Raw genomic sequence first — 17,164 nt, 5'->3', positions numbered from 1 at the left:
TGACTATTTAAAAAAAATTTATTGATTTTTAGAGGGAGAGAAACATCGACTGTTATTCCACTTACGCGTTCCTTGGCTAATTCGTGTATGTGCCCTGACTAGGGACTCAACCCCCGACCTTGGTGTGTGGGGACCACGCTCTAACCAGCTGAGCTACCTGGCCAGGGCCACGGATGACCATTTTTTAATGCACGAATAAAGGTCCTGCGTGTGTGGAATGCTGTCACTGGCGAAGGGACAGAATCACCTTCCTATAAAATCCATCAGGAATCTATTTACAGGGCTTGGGGGCCCCAGTCAAGGGCAGCTGAGGGGCATCCGCCGCCAGAGCCCCCCACACAGGCAGTTCTTGATCCAGCGCTGTTCCCATTGTTTGACGGCTGTTGTCTTGTTGGGTGACTTGAGCATGGTCACACAGCCACACCTGCAGACAGACGTGGGTGGTAGCGCGTGCTGGCAGGGCCCTCTCTCACCTGCCACGGGGCCCTTGCACATGCTGTTCCCCCACCAGGAATACTATTCCATGCACTACCCTCCACACTGAGCTAAGTCTTCCACATCCTTCCGTCCAAGATCAGGCATTGCCCCTTCACCTCCCTGAGTGAACTGAGGCCAGGGTAGGGATTCCAGTCCTGGCTTAGACACCACCTAGTGGTGTGATTTGGGAGTCAGAACCTGCGTCTGGGATCGGGTGGCAGCAATCAGGGCCACGTTTGCAAAGGGCCAGCGCAGGGCCCAGGCTGTGGTTGCACCTTCATTCCTGCACTTGAGTTACTAGGAGCTCTGCAAGGGCTGTGTGGTCGGTCACCTGACCACCATCGTGCCCAGGAAAGGAAGCCCAGGACCTCCCGAGGCAGTTCGTCCGTTACAGAAACCGCCTGGTGTGCCCTCTCGACAGCCCCACACGTGGGGAAAGTGAAGTTCACAGAATGGAAACCTCTCACCCTGTGGTCACTTGGTGGCAGAGTGGGGACAGTGTTTGCCGCAGGACTGACAAAGGGTCCACAGTGGGTGGCTCACCTCGTACAGGCCTTGCACTCCTCCGTGGGGTGGGCTCCCAGGTGCAGCCTCCGCAGGTGGTCAATCTTGGGCTGGCCCGTTGCCCTGGCAGATGAGAGGGGAGAGCAAAGGGGATCAGGCCTCCAATCCCACAACACACAGAGAGATGCAGGCACATGTGCACACATGCGAAGACACACCCACTGTGGCAAAACACAAGGGAGTGTGTGTATGTAGGTGTGCATCTACACTCCTTCTACACACAGACACCCTGCAGGGATGGTGCCGGATGACACCAGAGAACCTGGCAGTAGGAGCTTCTGCAGGAGTGGACCTGGTGGCTGGGGAAGGACAGTTGGTTATATTCGTTTAAAACATGTTTGGAAGTTTCCAGAACAAAGGGTTTAAAACCTCCCTGCAACCAGCACACTCATTCACAGAGTCTTTTCTGAACTGCCAAAAAGAGGGAAGCCTTGGATTCATCAGGGCGTGATGACCCAGGAAAGGAAATGCAGGGAGGTCCCAGAGCTGAGACCCCAGGGTGTGAATGGTATTTCTTTTATTCACCTGTTTTATTTTTTTTTTACCTTCACCCAGGGATATATTTATTGATTTTTTTAGAGATGAAGGGAGAGAGAGAAAGAGAAACATCAAGTGGTTGCCTCCAACCAGGGACTGAGCACACAACCTAGGTTATGTGCCCTGACCGAGAATTGAACCCGCAACCTTTCGGAGTACAGGACGGCACTCCAGCCAACTGAGACCCCAGCCAGGGCTTACTCATGTTTTCTGAAACTTCCAAAATAACAGCATACTTGGGGAGGTCATGTGTGTTTCTCCATCCAATGAGCACTGAGCAGGGGTGGGAGCCTGATGGGTCCCTGTGCAGATGGTGGCCCAGGGTTACAGGGTTCCTGGTTGTAACCCTGGCTCAGTGACTGCACCTTTTATTTATTTTCGTTTTTTGTTTAATTGATTTTTATAGAGAGGGTAGGAGAGGGAGAGGGAGAAACACTGATGTGAGAACGTAACATTGCTTGGCTGCCTCCTGCACGCCCCCTACCAAGGATTGAACCAGCAACCTTTTGGTGCATGGGACGATGCCTAACCAACCGAGCCACACCAGCCAGGGCGTGATTGAACCTTTTTGAGCTGTTGACTCCTCTGTAAGATGGGGACAACCCACCCCCGCCGCCCCCCCAAGTACTGTGGGCAGTAAAGGATTAACTTAGCAGGCTTGGGCGATCAGACCCCTGTTCCCAAAGACAGGGCTGGTCCTTGACCGCATGAGTTCTCCTCAGCCCGGTGAAGGTCCTGCCTGACTTAGTGTCTATCGGGGCCGGGGACCAGGCCAGATGTGCTTTATGGTGGGGGGCTCAGGCCGTGTATCAGCCTGACCTCTGTAGAGGCTAGAGCCCAAGTAACCACAGTCAGCCATGTGGGCACTGCATGCAACAGGTGACAGACCAGGGGGAGGACTCGTGGATATCCGAGTGCACAAATCAGTGAAGACTGAGGGGATGGCCCAGCCAGTTTGGCTCAGTGGATAGAAGGTTGGCCTGCGGACTGAAGGGTCCTGGGTTCAATTCCGGTCAAGGGCACATGCCAAGGTTGCGGACTCAATCCCCAGTAGGGGGTGTGCAGGAGGCAGCTGATCAATGATTCTCTCATCATTGTTGTTTCTATCTCTCTTTCCCTCTTCTTTCCTCTCTGAAATCAATAAAATTTTAAAAAATTTAAAGATAAAAAGAAGACTGAGGTGATGGTGGAGGGAAGTGACAGATACTAGGAGGTTGGGGGGGGGGGGATTCACTGCCTAAGCTAGGGACCTCTCCCAGGGACAGCATTTAGGTCAAGGTCAGAAGGAAGCAGCAGGCACAGCACAGCAGCCCTGAGGCAGAAGCGTGAAGGAGTCAAGTAGGTTCAGTTCGGGGAGGGGGGGGACGGGGGACACACACACAACCCTCCGGAAGAATATGCAAAGGGCCCGAGGCAGAGGGCACCCACCTGATAAGGCCATCCAGCTGCAAGGTGGTGGCGCTGCCAGGGAGAATGGGAGCCTTGCCGAAGTGCAGACGTAGGGGCTGCTTGGGCTGCAGGCGGCTGACCAGGCCGTCACTGACGGGCAGCCAGTCCAAGCTGGGAATGAGCAGCTGGCTGGGCAGCAGGCAGCACTCATCAACGAGGGTCTCGTCTGGCTCACTTGTGGGGCCCTCATCACGGCCTGCGGAGAGGGACCATGGGGATGGAGTGGTCAGCTTAGCGCTCAGGGCCCAGCTCTGACCTGACTTTCTGAGTTGTCCTGGAAGCTCCTCCCCTTCTCTGTAAAATGGGAACCAACCATTCATTTGAAAAACATTCAGTGAGCACTGGGTGCCTTCCTAGGAACAGGGCTGCAAGAACAACAGAAATGTAACCTGGTGACTCGAGACAAGCCACTAGGTGCCTAATAACAGCTAATGTTGAATGAGCACCCACCCCGTGCTTGGACCTGTGCTGGGTGAACAGTAGAGATCAACACAGAGCTGGTTTGATTTGTGGAAGTTCATATGCTGGTGGGGGGGACTCAGCTAGGGTTTATATGTTGGTGGGCGGCTGGGAATCTCACAGCAAATCCAGAGCTTGGTGAGCAGGCGGAAGAGCAGGGACATGCTGTCCTGAGTGTCAGAGGTGGCTGTGTACACGGGCAGGCAGCTGGGCTTCAGCAGGCCCCAGATGCGGATGACGACCATCAGCTCCCGCAGCATGCCGAGCGAGGTGCCGTCCCGCAGGAAGCTGTGCCCAGGCCGCAGAGGGGCGCCCTGTAGGAAAAGGCACTCAGGCTGTGCATTTAAAAGTGTGCCACACCCTGTGACCTCCACGGGTCCTGGGGGAGGGGGCGCACCTGGTTGGGCAGGCTGGCCAGCAGGTAGAGCACGAAGTCGCCCACCCATTGCAGGAGCTGCTGCAGGGCCTGAAGTGTGTTCATGTCCAGGACAAACTCCTCTGTTTTGAGGTTGATCATGACCTTGTCGATATCTGGAAGGGGAGGGTGGTCAGGTGGCTGGGCCCCACTGTGCACAGGGACCAACCCTGCTTTGCACCGTGGCCTCTTATTACCCAGCAGCACCCGATGTGAGCTGGGCCTGACGAGGTCAACCCAACACTGAACAAGCAAGTGGACAAGATGGCTGAGCTGAGGAGCTTGGAGGAAAGGGCTGGACCTAGAGCAACAGTGTCCACTGCCAGCTCTCAGGACAACCAGTGTCCCTCGGGCCAACCTGCACTGGCCCCTTGCAGCTCCTCCCCAGCATGACTCATCTTTGGTTCCCTTCTGGTTAACATCTGTCCCCAGCTCCCGGCCAACCCCGAGGGCCAAGGCCTCCCCTTCCTTCAGTTACCACCCCCATGCTTGGCACAGTCAGCTCCCAGTGGACAGTGTGCGGGTGGGATTTAGCACATTCCCGCGCACAACTGCATGTGCAGCAGCTCTCAGGGTGGCCTGCTGGGCGGGGGCAGGACCCACCAACGTCTGTGATCTTGGCGCAGATCTCGGTCAGCCGGTCGCCGGGACTTTTGTCGGGGGTGTTGAGGATGTGTGGGCGCAGCAGGGACTTGAGAGTGGAGCTGATGGCGATGAGAAAGAGCTTGGCGTGGTAGTCGCACACGAGGGTCACGGTGCAGGGTGACAGCTTGCAGAGCGAAGCCTTCATGGCCAGGATCCGGGTGGAGAGGACCTGGGGGTGGACAGCGTGAGGAAGTCACTTTGCCACAGTGTGTAGCTGAGACAACCTGCCTCATGTCTCTGTGCCCCACCTCCTTACGGCAGAATCAGAAAAGAGAACCTATCTCACAGAATGGGGAGGGTGTCAACCTGGGAGTGGCCCTGCCCCCAGGGGACACTGGGCCTCCTCTGGGGACATCTGTAGTTGTCACACTGGGGGTGTTCCTGGCATTGAGTGGGTGGGGGCTGCTCAACACCCCACTGTGCCCAGGACGGTTCCTCCACCACTGACCTGGCCCAGATGTCAGCGGTGCTGAGGGGAGACCTGGTCTCACGGGATGGGTGAATGCACGAAAGTATTAAAATGCTTTAGGTCACTGCCCATAAGCAGTGATTTTTTTTTTTTAATCCAATATGTGTTTATTGGGATGGTCTCCCACTCATCTTGATTTGAGGGGCTTTTAGTGCTGCTTCCTTCTGAAGGAGCAGCCTCTGTAAGCCTTGCTTTTCCTCCTGTTGGCTGACAGAGGACAATGGAGCAACCAACGTACAAAACTACCGTTTGTGCCTGGCTACAGACGCGGTGACTCTATAGCATCCTGGGCATTTTACACCCATGAAGTAGGAACGGGGGCTCTGCACCAGGCGCTCCTCTCGTGTTTCCCCTTCCCCTCTTCCGGAGAGGGAGGAGGAGAACCTCAGCGAGAGGCCGACTGTCGTGGGGAGGTCGTCACCGCCGGAAAAGGCAGCAGTGATTTCATTTCCACCGTGATCAGCCCTGAACCTCTGCTGCACCCTCACATCCACCCCAATAATCTCACTCAGGTCCTCTCAGGCTGCTCTTATGAAGGGGACCTTTCCCACTTCACTGTCTTACTGGCCACTGCTGGCAGAGGAACGCTACTGCCTTCTGAGACTGTTCTCTGCAGCCTCCCTGCTGAACTCGCACTGGAGTTCAGGGCCCCTCGAGGTGCTTGTGGTTTCACAGGCACACAATCTTGTCTCCTGGTCACTGTTCCCTCTTCCTTTCTGATCTCTAAGGCTGTTTATTGCTCCTACCTCATGAGGAACCCCCACTCCGCATGCACGCACACGCGTGCACTCCAAGCTGTTTGAGAAGAAAGCTCCCACTGGCAGCAGAGGCGGTGGCCCCAGGGGTTCACGTGTCACCTACAGGGCTCTGACTTCCTGCAGAAATCTCTCCAGATGAAGGACTAGGCAAGAAGGGAGGGGACATCCTCTGTCGGGTGATGGCACGTGGCCCCAGACTACCTGCTGAAGGGCAGCTTTCTGGCGCGTGTACTCCTCGTGCAGCCGCTCCACCAGGCTCTGCACCATGCTGGGCTGCACGTGCAGCAGGATGTCCCACCAGTCATAGCCGGTCACCATGCAGTACTCCAGCAGGAAAAGCAGGTGCCGCAGGGCCAGGTTCACATCCAGCGTGTGGCCCATGGAGGGCGAGATGCGCAGCATGCTCAGCTGTGGGAGAGGGAATGCAGGTGAGGCCACAGAGGGAGTGCTCGGTGGCTGAGGATCCTCACTCACCTAAGGCTCCGGGCACCATGTCCCTCCAAGGGCTGATGGTCCTGCTGCTGTGGGGGCAGTCGGAGCCTGGTGTGTGGAAGTGTTAATGGGCTTGAGGGAGCTGTGCAGCGCTTCCCAAAAACGGCCCAAGAGGCCACCCTATACCCACAGGCACATTTGGAGTTACTGGAGCCTTCATTTAGGCTCCATGATGGACACAAACCCATGTGGGAGGGGGCGTGGGGATCCCTCCAGAAACAGACATAGTTCCCCAGGGAAGCTGAGCACCTCACGCAAGACAGGCCTGTGGACGGCAGATGGCCCCTAAATGCAGGTGCTGAGGAAATGAACCAGGAGTCAGGTAGACACCAAAACAAGTGGCAGGCGCCCGACATGACTACACGGAGCCCATTTCCTCCAGGACGGCCAGGGGGAGGGGGAGGATGCTCCCCACCACACACACTGAGTGGGCAGCTTTGGAGCACCTGGGACAGCGCTTACCTTCCCATGGTTGTCAATGCCCACGAGGGCCAGGGAGGTCCAGGACAGCTGCATGGCCTTGAAGTGGACGGTGGGGCCTGTGGTCCGAGGGCGCTTGATAGCTGGCTCATCCATGGAGCGCGGAGCTGTGGAGCTGAAGAAGATGGCCATGGTCTGCAGTGACAGCCGGTGCACGATGTGGACGCTACCGTCATGGAAGGCCAGGGCCAGCCCTAGGGGCAGGGCACATGCAGGGTCAGGGGCAGGAAGGGCCTAGAACAGGCCCATGGGCAGCTGTGGGGCTGTCCAGTTCTGAACAATAGGAAGTGACCACTCTGGGGATGGGTGAGCCCCAAGCCACAAAGGGCTCACCACCCATGTCTGGCTGGCTGCCCCCATGGCCATTACTTGCTCCTCCTTTGCTAACAGCCTATGAGAGTCAGTGGAGCAAGCCACTGCCAGCTCAGGCTGCATGTCCCCGGCCCCCTTGCAGCTGGCACTGTCTTAGCTGATATGAGCAAGCGCACAACTCCCAGGGGGACAAAGTGGAGGGGACAAGGAACACGAAGGGCCTCATAGCAGGAGCAGAGGTCAGTAAGGTCAGGGGCTCCTCAAGCCCAAAGCTTGTAGTGAATGTGTAACAGGGCTGGGCTGACCGTTAGCCATCCCAGTGCTTCCCGCCTGATTCGCTCACGGTCACAGGCTCCAGGGACTGAACCCAGGATCAGTGTCTCAGCGGCTACAAGGGAGTGCTGCTTATCCGGAAAGTTTGCCCCCAAGTTTCCAACCTCTGCCTTATTGATTTCTAACTACCCTTTATCAGCTAAAGAAGCAGCTTTTCATCCAGCCTCATAGCCCTTTGAGCTTGTCTGATCCTGAAAGTGGGGCCACCTCCTTGCTGGGAACTGACTTGAAGCCAGAGGCAACTCTCCCAGCTTTAAGACCCAAGACCCGAGCTCCGAGACCACCATACCAAGGCCAGGGTAGAACTGCGTGTCGCTGGCCACCTTCAGGTCAGTGTTGGTGAGCGAGATGGGCAGCTTGGGTAGTGCCACGGCAGACACTCGATCCAAGTCGTTGGTGGCTGACAGGATCCGCCATTTGAGAATCATGGGCTGCTTGTCGCCAACTGAAAAGGGGGCAGGGACACAGGAGAGCAATGGAATGAAGACAAGACAAACACCACAATGGGGGGCCCTGACATCGGCCAAGTCCCCTTCTCTGATCCATGGCCTGTCCCCCACAGGGGCCCTAGCCCAGCCCTGGCCACCCAGTACATCATGCCCCAGCCAGGTGGTTGGTGCAGGACGGGTATATGACCCAAGGTGGCCAACAGAACTCAATCCTGGGACTTCCTGGGGACGGGGAGGAGGCATCCTTCAGGAAGCTGTCAGCTGGTGGTAGTGGGTGCCCACTTGATGGACCCAACACACCGAGAAGGGGGACACCACCCTCCATATCCTGCCGCCACACAAACCCCCAAATTCCCCTCATAACTCAGCCAGCTAAGGTTTGGTTTTGTCCCTTATGACCTAAAGATCCTAGGTAGGACCTCATCTCTCCCCATCAGATAAGATGCACCCCTTCCTGTACCCATACCCTCAGGGTGATGAGGAAGCCCCTGCCCCAACAAGAAGTGGACAGGTTTCTGTGAATCTGGGCTTGGCCAGTGGGCGCTGGTGAACATGATATGAGTAAAGGATCAAACAGTGCTTGTACCCAGGACACTGAGGTGAGCAGACTGGGCCGGGGATGTGCGCCATGGGAGGATGGGCCCAGCTGGTGGGCAGCAGCCTGAGCCCGGAGGCTGATGGCAGGCACATGGAACCAAGCAGGTACAGCGGGTGACCCAGCCTAGAACAATATGGCCTGTGGTTTTTTGTTGCTATTTTTATTTTTTTTAATCCTCACCTGAAAATATTTTTTCCATTGATTTTCAGAGAGAGTGGAAGGGAGGGAGGAGGGGGGGAGAAAGGGAAGAAAAAGAAAGAGATTGACATGAGAGAGATACATGGATTGGTTGCCTCCCACACACACCCCAACTGGGGCGGGGGATTGAACATGCAACCCAAGTAAGTGCCCTTGACCGGGAATCGAACCCACGACCCTTCAGTCCGTGGGCCAACACTATAAACACTGAGCCAAACTGGCCAGGGCTGGGCTGTGGTTTGTTACTGACTGTCAGAGGGCTCATCTCTGCCACCATCTATGTCCAGATTTGTGCACCAGGTGGCTCCTCACAGTTTATAAACTTGCTGTAAACCCAGTAAGGGACTCGGCAAATGCTGCCCCCTCAGGGGAAGATGAAGCCCAGAGAGGTTAGAGTGGGTTTCAGTATCTGGCATGGAAGACACTAGAGTGTCAAGGTAACAACCACAGCAGAGTTCCAGGGAGGGTTTGTGGGCTGGGAACAGTGCCCAGCATTTAAACCCTTCCTGCCCGCCTCCCAACCCCCCCCCCCCCCCCCCTATAGTGTCTTCCATGCCAGGTAATACAGGACCACTAATGCAGCCCTGCGCGCCCCCTGTGGGGCCACCAGCCACATCTAAAAGCTCCCCGGGATGCTTGTCCAGGGACAGGGCAATGTGGCCCTCTTCAAGTTAATTACTCTGCAGCCACAATAGACAGCTTATGTAACCGCCTTGAGCAGCGAATGGAGCCTCAAGGGGCCTCTTGACACAGCTTCATTAGCGGCTTTTGTTTAGCAGCGTCCCCGCCCCCAACATCCAACTACCCCAGAGCCCATTAGCACTAATCAGCAAAGAGCAGAGCTTTCTTTCTCCAGGAAAACATCTGCATCTGTGTCTCAGGGCAGGGTTTACCCCCCACAGCCCCACCATCAGGGGTTGAAAACCAGTAGCTTTTCCAGCTTCCCACTGACTTCAGGCCTGGCCAGGCCAGTGTGTTCCAGGGTCTGTACTGAGGAGGGGGTGCCCGTCTTGGGACCATCCTGAGCCATGGGGTCTCCCCATGGGTGAAAGGATGGGGGAGAGGGAGGTGAGACTGTAGGCTTGTTCTTGGTAAACTCAATTAAGCCCTCCAGCCTCCGTTTCCTCACTCTAAACCAGGGTTTGTGCAAGATTCCATGGCTTTTGGGATTAAGTGCTGCCCTGCAGCCAATCCCCCCTTGCTGAGCTGGTTCAGCTCCTGGCTTTGTGCCCAGGACTTTGCTCTGCTCTTCCTCCACCCACCCTACACACCCTACAGGTTTCAGGGTGAGGTGGCTGGGCTGCCTGCGGGGTGACTACGAGTAAGGACTTCACCTCTCTGCACCCAAGTTTCCCCAATTTAAGTCAAATGCCCAGCCCCACCGAGGGGACTCACCCACAGGAGAGATCTGCTGGAAGATGTTGTTCACGGGGAGCCCCTCCTTCCGCAGGGACCAGCACTCCACGATGCTGCTTGTCTGGCTGGAAGCGCACAAGAGCACCTGGAGGACAATGGGTGGCTGGAGGCGGCGGCACCTTGGGCTTTCACACCTTATGGGAGGCCCTCGCTCTAACCCAGGCTCAGGTGCTGCCTGCCTGATCTAGCTACCGCCCCTCCCTAGGCCTGTGTCTCCTCAGTCGCTCACACTGGCCCTGGCCTCACAGCCACTGTGGACTCGGATCCAGGCCTACCTATCCCCACTCGGCTGGAACAGCACACATCACCCCATGGTGCCTTCCCTGCTACTTGGGGCCTGACTGCTGCAGTTATGACGGGAACTTAGTGACTTAGTGGGGCCAACTGAACAACAGCCTCACAGATATTCCTGTCCTGGTCTCAGGACCTGTGGACATGTCACCTCACATGATAAAAGGACTCTGAGTTAGGGACGATTCTGGATTCCCTGCGGAGCCCAGTGTCATCACAGAGTCCTCACATGAGAGGCAGAAGGGTCAGAGATGGTAGAGGCTGTGCTGCTGACTGTGACAATGGAGGAAGGGGCCAAGAACCAGGGAGACAGCCTCTCTAGAAGCTGGAAAAGGCTGGAAATGGTTTTCTTTGGAGCCTCTGGAAGGACCAGCCCTGCCTACACCTGGGTTTGGCCCCGTGTGACCCATGTTGGACTCCCGATGCAGGACTGGAAATAAGAAATGTGTGGCACTGTAGCCGCATCCCAGGTGGCCTCACCTGCTCAGACATGTCTCGGGCCAGGAATTTGAGGTGGGTGATGGCGGGGAACTTGTCCTTGCGGTTGAGGTCGGTGGTACAGCGCATGAAGAGCGAGGGCAGGATCTCGGTGTCGATGCGACACTTCTCGCTGACCACACTCACGCACACCTTGTAGAACTGCACGGGGGAGGCGCTGCTGCCATCCGCCGTGGCCACCACAATGTTGCCGCCACCCGTGAAGGCAATGTCGGCCAGGGCAACACGGCCACGCAGCCGGCACAGGCTCTCCGTCGATGTCAGCACCTGCCCGCTGGGCTTCAGTAGGGACACAGTGACCAGGCCGCTGACTGTCACTGCGATCCAGCCCTCCATGGGCTTGCCCCCAAACAGAGTGAGCGACGGTGAGAACTTGACTCGGGAGAACTTCTCCCCGAAGCTGGAGGCACCTGACTGCAGGGGAGTGAGCGAGGGTTCTTAGTATTGGTTCCACCCCCACCTAGGGCATGAGGAAAGATGCCCCATTGAGCTGTTAGGGGTCTGCCTCTTGTGACCCGACGACCCCCTTCTGGGAGTCACACCCACAGAAACAGAGGAACAATGAGGTAGAAGCTACAAAAGCTTGGACTTGAATTCAAATCCTGCCTCGGCCACTTGAGCACTCTGTCATATGGGCCTCTCTGACCCTCAGTTTCCTCATGTGTACCTCAGAGGACCCTACTGAGAGTCAAATGACTGAATCCATGAAGGACAGGAGTCAGCAACCTTCTCCCGTAAGGGGCCAGACACTCAGTGTTTTTAGGCTTGCAGGCCAGGTGGCCTCTGCTGGTGGACTACTTGCTCTTTCTGAGTTTGTAGAAGCAGCTGCCAATAAGACTGTTCACGGAAACAGGTGGGGCTGCATTTGGCCCGCCGGCTGAGTGTGCAGACCCTGCATTAAGAATTCAGGAGGTACCATAAAAGTACTGGCTGCTGCTGTTTTATTACTATTTTATGTCAAATTAGGTTTAAGTTACGATTTATGTGCAACAAAATTCACTCTTTTTTTAAGCATATGGTTCCATGGGTCTTGACAAACGTATTGTCATGGAAAACCACTAAAATCGTGACCAGAATCCACTCCCCTCACAAGGGCCCTCATGGCCCTTAGCAGTCAGTCCCCATCCACCCTGGGTCCTGGTTGTGTCGTTAATTTTGCCTTTTCTAGAATTGTCCCTGAGTGGAACCAGTGTGCAGCCTGTAGGCCTGGTTTCTTTCACTCAGCATGACACTTTTGAGCTCTGTCTGTGCTGTTTAATCACTGAAACAGCACTGAGCTGGAGGCTACACAGGGTTTCTCTAAGTGGTCTGAGAGCAGTGGTACACCCCTCTCCTGTGAGCTGGAACAGAATGCAGGTTCCTGGGCCTTTGACCTGTGCCAGGCCCCAGGCTGACTCCTCTCATGCATTCTCTCAATGAATCCTCACCATGACCCACCACCAACCCCATTTGATAATAAGCAAAGTGATGCATATAGGCATGAAGTCAGGATTTTAACTCAGGTTCCCTTTGATCTAGGAGGCTTCAGTCTTAACACATTGCGGACGATCACGAGAAATCTCACTTCATATTACACAGTGTTTTACAAAGTATCATACTTTAAAAAGATATTAGCTTGTAAAAACATGTAATAAATAACTTCAAAATGCAATGGGTATTTAAAGCGTGCCTTTAACAGTTATGTAAAACGTTTTTTATACTCGTTCAATAGAAACTTATCTGGCCACGGGGTAAAGCTAGCAATAAAACTACTGGTCTGCGATGGGTTAACTATGACACTGGGCTAAACCAGGGCATGGAGAGAGGAACTCTGGAATATTACCGAATCAAAGTGTGGACTGGGTTCTCAGGACAGTGTAATGGAAGACTCACTGAGGACAGCAGCCATCAGTTAAACAGGTGGCCCGTTGAAAACACAAGTGCCAACTGACAGCTTGATAAAAGGTACGAGCCAGGCCCCAGGTTCAAACACCAGAAGATGCCCTAGCCGGTTTGTCTCAGTGGATAGAGCGTCGGCCTGTGGGACTGAAGGGTCCCGGGTTCAATTCCAATCAAGGGCACATGCCCAGGTTGTGGGCTCAATCCCCAGTAGGGGGTGTGCAAGGAGGCAACTGATCAATGATTCTCTCCCATCATTGATGTTTCTCTCTCTCTCTCTCCCTTCCTCTGTGAAATAAAAATATATATTTTAAAATATATATTTTAAAAATAACAACAACAGATGATGCTGGTGGTGGGAGAGGAGGAGGAGCCAAGTTGACGGATGGATGGATAAAGTAAGTGGTCTCGTCCACCACGTTTACTCAGGAAGACACCCACCTTTTCTACATGCAGTGCCAACTTCACACCATTGTGCAGCCAAGACAGGGCCACGATGGGGTCCCCCTCCACCAGGCTTCCCATAGGGCTCTCCCAGCTGTTGGCCAGGTGGTCCGCCATGCTCCAGCACTTGATTTGTCCATTGGCATCAGCTGACAGGAGCCGGGAGCCTGTGTGGAGCAAACCTGCATCACAAATCCCCACCAAGGGCAAGGACTATTACCCGCAGCACTTCAAGGACCTGGGAGAAGCCGGCCAGTGGAGGTGGAGCAGGGGAGTGGCACAAGGCATGATGCGGAAATGGCCCTGAACACAGGAACAGGAAAAGCGGTAGCCGCAAAGCCGTAAATCGAAGGTTCCAGTCCCAGCTCTGACTCTGGGAACAGGACCAAAGAAATACAGAACACATCTCCCTGGGATTCAGGGTCAAGTGTGAGCATCACCATAGTCTCCTTCAGCCACACAGGACCCTTACCAACCTTACCAGCCCGCCCTCACCTGACTGGTCCCACTCGAGGCAGGTGATGGCTTCGCTGTGCTCGGAGCTGATGGAGTGCACGTCCCAGGGGTGCTCCGTGTCCAGAATGTGGATCAGGCGGGTCAGGTCTGCAAGAGACAGGACGGGGCACAGTCAGTTCAGGGACAATGACGTGGCTCTGAAGTCATGGAGGAACCCAGCAAAAGTCTCACCCGAAGGGAAGTCATGGAGATGTTGCTAACTATCTATACAGCCTGGGGACTAATGAGGAACGGGCTTGTGCCCCCTCGGGAAAAAGAGCAGGCCTGTGAGTTTGCCACCAGTGTGTCTACGACCACGTGTTTAGAGACCCCGAAAACAGAACAGGAAGAGAATGACCCCAAAATTCTAACAGTGTGCTTCTCCATGGAAGATAATAGGTGGTTCTCTTTATCCTAAATTTCTGTGCTTTTCTAAATTTCTCTAACAAGTGCTCATTACTCAAATGATGGAGAGAAGACTGTGGTGGGCATGCACCTTACAGGCTTTCAAGTCACAAGTGACATGTGCCCTGGCCAGTGTGGCTCAGTTGTTGGGCATCATTCCATGCACCAAAAGGTTGCTGCTTCAATTCTCAATCAGGGCACATGCCCGGGTTGCGGGCTGAATCCTCAGTGGAGGACATGCAGGAGGCAGCCGATCAATGCTTTGCTCTCACATCAGTGTTTCTCTCTTTCCTGCTCCCTTCCTCAAAATCAATAAAAACATATGTTTTTTAAAAAGTGATATGTAAGGTATGGAAAGTGAGACACAAATCTCCAACAAGCCTGAGTAAAATGCCCACCGTTCCCTTCTATCCTGCAGGGGTGATCCCAGTGTCCGCCAGGCACCAGATGTAGGAGAGCACCATCACAGAGCCATCAGTTAAACTGGGTGGCTCACTGAGGAAAGCAGCCACCAGTTAAATGGGAGGTGGTTCACCGAGGAGAGCAAGCATCAGTTAAATAGACGGCTCACTTAGGACTGCAGCCATCAGTTAAATAGAAGGCTCACTTAGGATTGCAACCATCAGTTAAATGCATGTCCCAATTGTGAATGAGGAAGGACTGAAAGGGCCTGGACAGGTTGGAGGTGGCTACCAGGCAGGCTAGAGACATGGAGTCACCCATGCCAGGCACCATGGGAGCCAGGGGTATATAATGTGTGGGGAGGGGAGAAGAGGAAATGGGAGCTGGGCTGGAGGTGAAGGGGTGTACCCTGGTCATCATTCCGGAGGTCCGTGGTGAAAGCGATGAGGTTGCGGCAGGACCAGGCGCAGGCCAGGGGCACTGACGGACAGTGGGTGCTCTTGGGCCACTTCTCCCACTCGCAGACATAAGCCAGATCCATTGTGCCACCTGCCACAGGTCACACACTGAGAACAGTCACCTGAGGAAGAGAATGACCACCTGAAGGAGGAAGTGACAGGGAGGACTGGCTTGCCTTTGCCAAGTGCCTGCAGGGTGCTGAATGCCATGCTGGATGCTGGGTCACCATGAGAAATGAAAGAGCCCTTGGTTCTTACATGTGTGTGTCAGGGGAGAAGGCTGCATTTTAAACAGAGGGCAAGGGAGACCTCACCGGGGAGAAGACATGTGAGCATACGTGCAAGGGAACGCACAGAGGCATGCAGATATCTGGGGAGGAGTACTGCAGGAGGAGGGAACAGCCAGTGCAAAGGCACAGAGGGTGGATGGAGCCTGGGGTGTTTAAGAAGGGGCCTGGTTATTGGAGTAAGGGTGGGAGGCAACAGCAGGGTCCTGGCTTTCCCCCTGCATGGCACAGAAGTCCCAGGAAGGCAGTGATTTCTTTGTATTTCAGCAGGACCCCTCTGCTGTCTGGAGGATGCAGCTGGGGAATGGGGTGAGCTGACTGCACTGGTCCAGGTGAGCAGTGGAAACTGAGAAGAGGTCAGACCCTGGGTCTGTCCGTACGGAAGGGCACCAGTGGGGCTACCTCTGGCAGAGTTGGGGAGACAGGCTGGGGGAAGTGAGTAGTTTGTTTTTGGCGTGTTTTTGGTGTGGACTTATGGATTGTAAGAATAACAATAACGGTGAACTTCTCCTCAGTGCTCTCTCTGTGCCTGGCCTCGATTACGGGTTATTTCCTTTCACCATTACAAAAGCCCAGTGAAGAGAAACCAAGATGGCGGCATAGGTAAACACCGGAAATTGCTGCCTCCCACAACAAATTCAAAAATACAACTAAAAACAAAACAGACATCATCCAGAACTACAGGAAGGCTGGCTGAGTGGAAATTCTACAACTAGAAGAAAAGAGAAAAGCACACTGAGACTCAGAGGAGGTGCAGAAGTAAAGTGCAGAGGTACGGAGGCGCACGCGGAAAGGGCTGGCAACTGAGGACGTGGCTGTCTTTCTGAATCTGGAGGGAGTCACACGCCCCCGACTGCTCTGAACTCCAGTTCCGGGTGAGTCTCTGGGGACCCAGACTCATACGGGGAGAAACTGGACTGTCTGGCAGCAGGCAGAACTCGGAACTCGAGGGTGGCTTTCTCTCAAAGGTCTTGCAGCAATTACCGGGACACTGAGACGCTCGGCCCCTTAGGGCAGGGCTGAGGATCAGCCATAGCTGTTGATCCCCTGAGACCCCGCCCCACCCAGGCTGCAGCAGAGGCTTTTGCATATGAATGCCCTGGCCCTTCGCAATCTAAAAATACCTAACTAACTGCAGCTGGGTCAGAGACCCAGAACTTCCAAGAGAAGGCTCAAGGCCCCACAGCAGCTTGCACTGCTTCACAGCTGGGCATCATCTGGGCACCTCCAAACCCCAAACAAGGAAGGGGAATCTGCATATCTCTTCGTAGCTCCTGCTGGGTAGCCTCAGGCAGAGGCTAAATTAGCACCTCCTTAGAGATCCAAGAGCCAGTGTACCCAGTGGTCAGAGTGGACCATCCAGATTACAACTCCTCAGATCCATAAGGGACACACTCAGGGGGCAGACTCTGAGCACCAAAGCCCCACTGAAGCAAGTCTTGCCCCAGAAGGGTGTCTTCAGCACAGAAGTTCTCCCACCGTAGACACAGCTGATTCTCACAGCCAATTGGCCTGGAGGTCAATTCCTCCCAGTGATACCAACAACAATCAAGGCTTAACTACAACAAGACTGTGCACAAAGCCCACAAAGGGGTGCACCAAGAGTGTCCACCTCAGGTCATTGGGGAGGCTGAGCCACTGGGCCCTATAGGACACCTAGCACACAAAGCCACTCTACCAAAGCAGGGAAGCATAAAAAATGCGGAGACAAAGAAACAGGTCACAAATGACAGAAATGGAGGAAAGCAAACGACTGGATATAGAGTTCAAAACCACGGTTATAAGGTTTTTCAAGAATTTTCTAGAAACCGCCGATAAATTTAGTGAGACCCTGGAGGATATGAAAAAAAGACCAACTAGAAATTAAGCATACACTGACTGAAATAAAGAATAATATACAGAGATCCAACAGCAGACAGAGGATCGCAAGATCAAGTCAAAGATTTGAAATACGA

The 17,164-nt window shown here is 54.6% G+C and overlaps 1 protein-coding gene across 6 annotated transcripts in view; it reads right to left on the bottom strand.

Moving 5' to 3' along the window:
- The window catches only part of MED16 (mediator complex subunit 16), an 18,866-nt gene continuing 1,702 nt past the window's right edge, over positions 1 to 17,164 (bottom strand). For 2 of the 6 annotated variants that reach the window (XM_006101803.3, XM_006101804.3), the window contains exons 2-15: positions 14,873 to 15,044; positions 13,658 to 13,765; positions 13,160 to 13,329; positions 10,823 to 11,254; positions 10,031 to 10,136; positions 7,680 to 7,835; positions 6,728 to 6,939; positions 5,975 to 6,181; positions 4,505 to 4,715; positions 3,884 to 4,017; positions 3,608 to 3,800; positions 3,007 to 3,223; positions 1,021 to 1,104; positions 1 to 424 (exon numbers count right to left, since the gene is read on the bottom strand). In XM_006101803.3, the coding sequence (XP_006101865.1) occupies positions 298 to 424; positions 1,021 to 1,104; positions 3,007 to 3,223; positions 3,608 to 3,800; positions 3,884 to 4,017; positions 4,505 to 4,715; positions 5,975 to 6,181; positions 6,728 to 6,939; positions 7,680 to 7,835; positions 10,031 to 10,136; positions 10,823 to 11,254; positions 13,160 to 13,329; positions 13,658 to 13,765; positions 14,873 to 15,005 (2,490 nt within the window). In that variant the 5' untranslated portion in view covers positions 15,006 to 15,044 and the 3' untranslated portion in view covers positions 1 to 297. Of the gene's footprint in view, positions 425 to 1,020; positions 1,105 to 3,006; positions 3,322 to 3,607; positions 3,801 to 3,883; positions 4,018 to 4,504; positions 4,716 to 5,974; positions 6,182 to 6,727; positions 6,940 to 7,679; positions 7,836 to 10,030; positions 10,137 to 10,822; positions 11,301 to 13,159; positions 13,330 to 13,657; positions 13,766 to 14,872; positions 15,065 to 17,164 lie in introns of those variants that run through there. The other 4 variants (XM_023743279.1, XM_023743280.1, XM_014467203.2 and 1 more) reach the window with 4 other exon arrangements.

The sequence above is a fragment of the Myotis lucifugus genome, unplaced genomic scaffold (assembly GCF_000147115.1).
Source record: "Myotis lucifugus unplaced genomic scaffold, Myoluc2.0 scaffold_383, whole genome shotgun sequence".
NCBI lineage: Eukaryota > Metazoa > Chordata > Mammalia > Chiroptera > Vespertilionidae > Myotis > Myotis lucifugus.
Note: the sequence above shows the minus strand (reverse complement) of the source record. Positions and strands in the feature narration are given on the sequence as shown.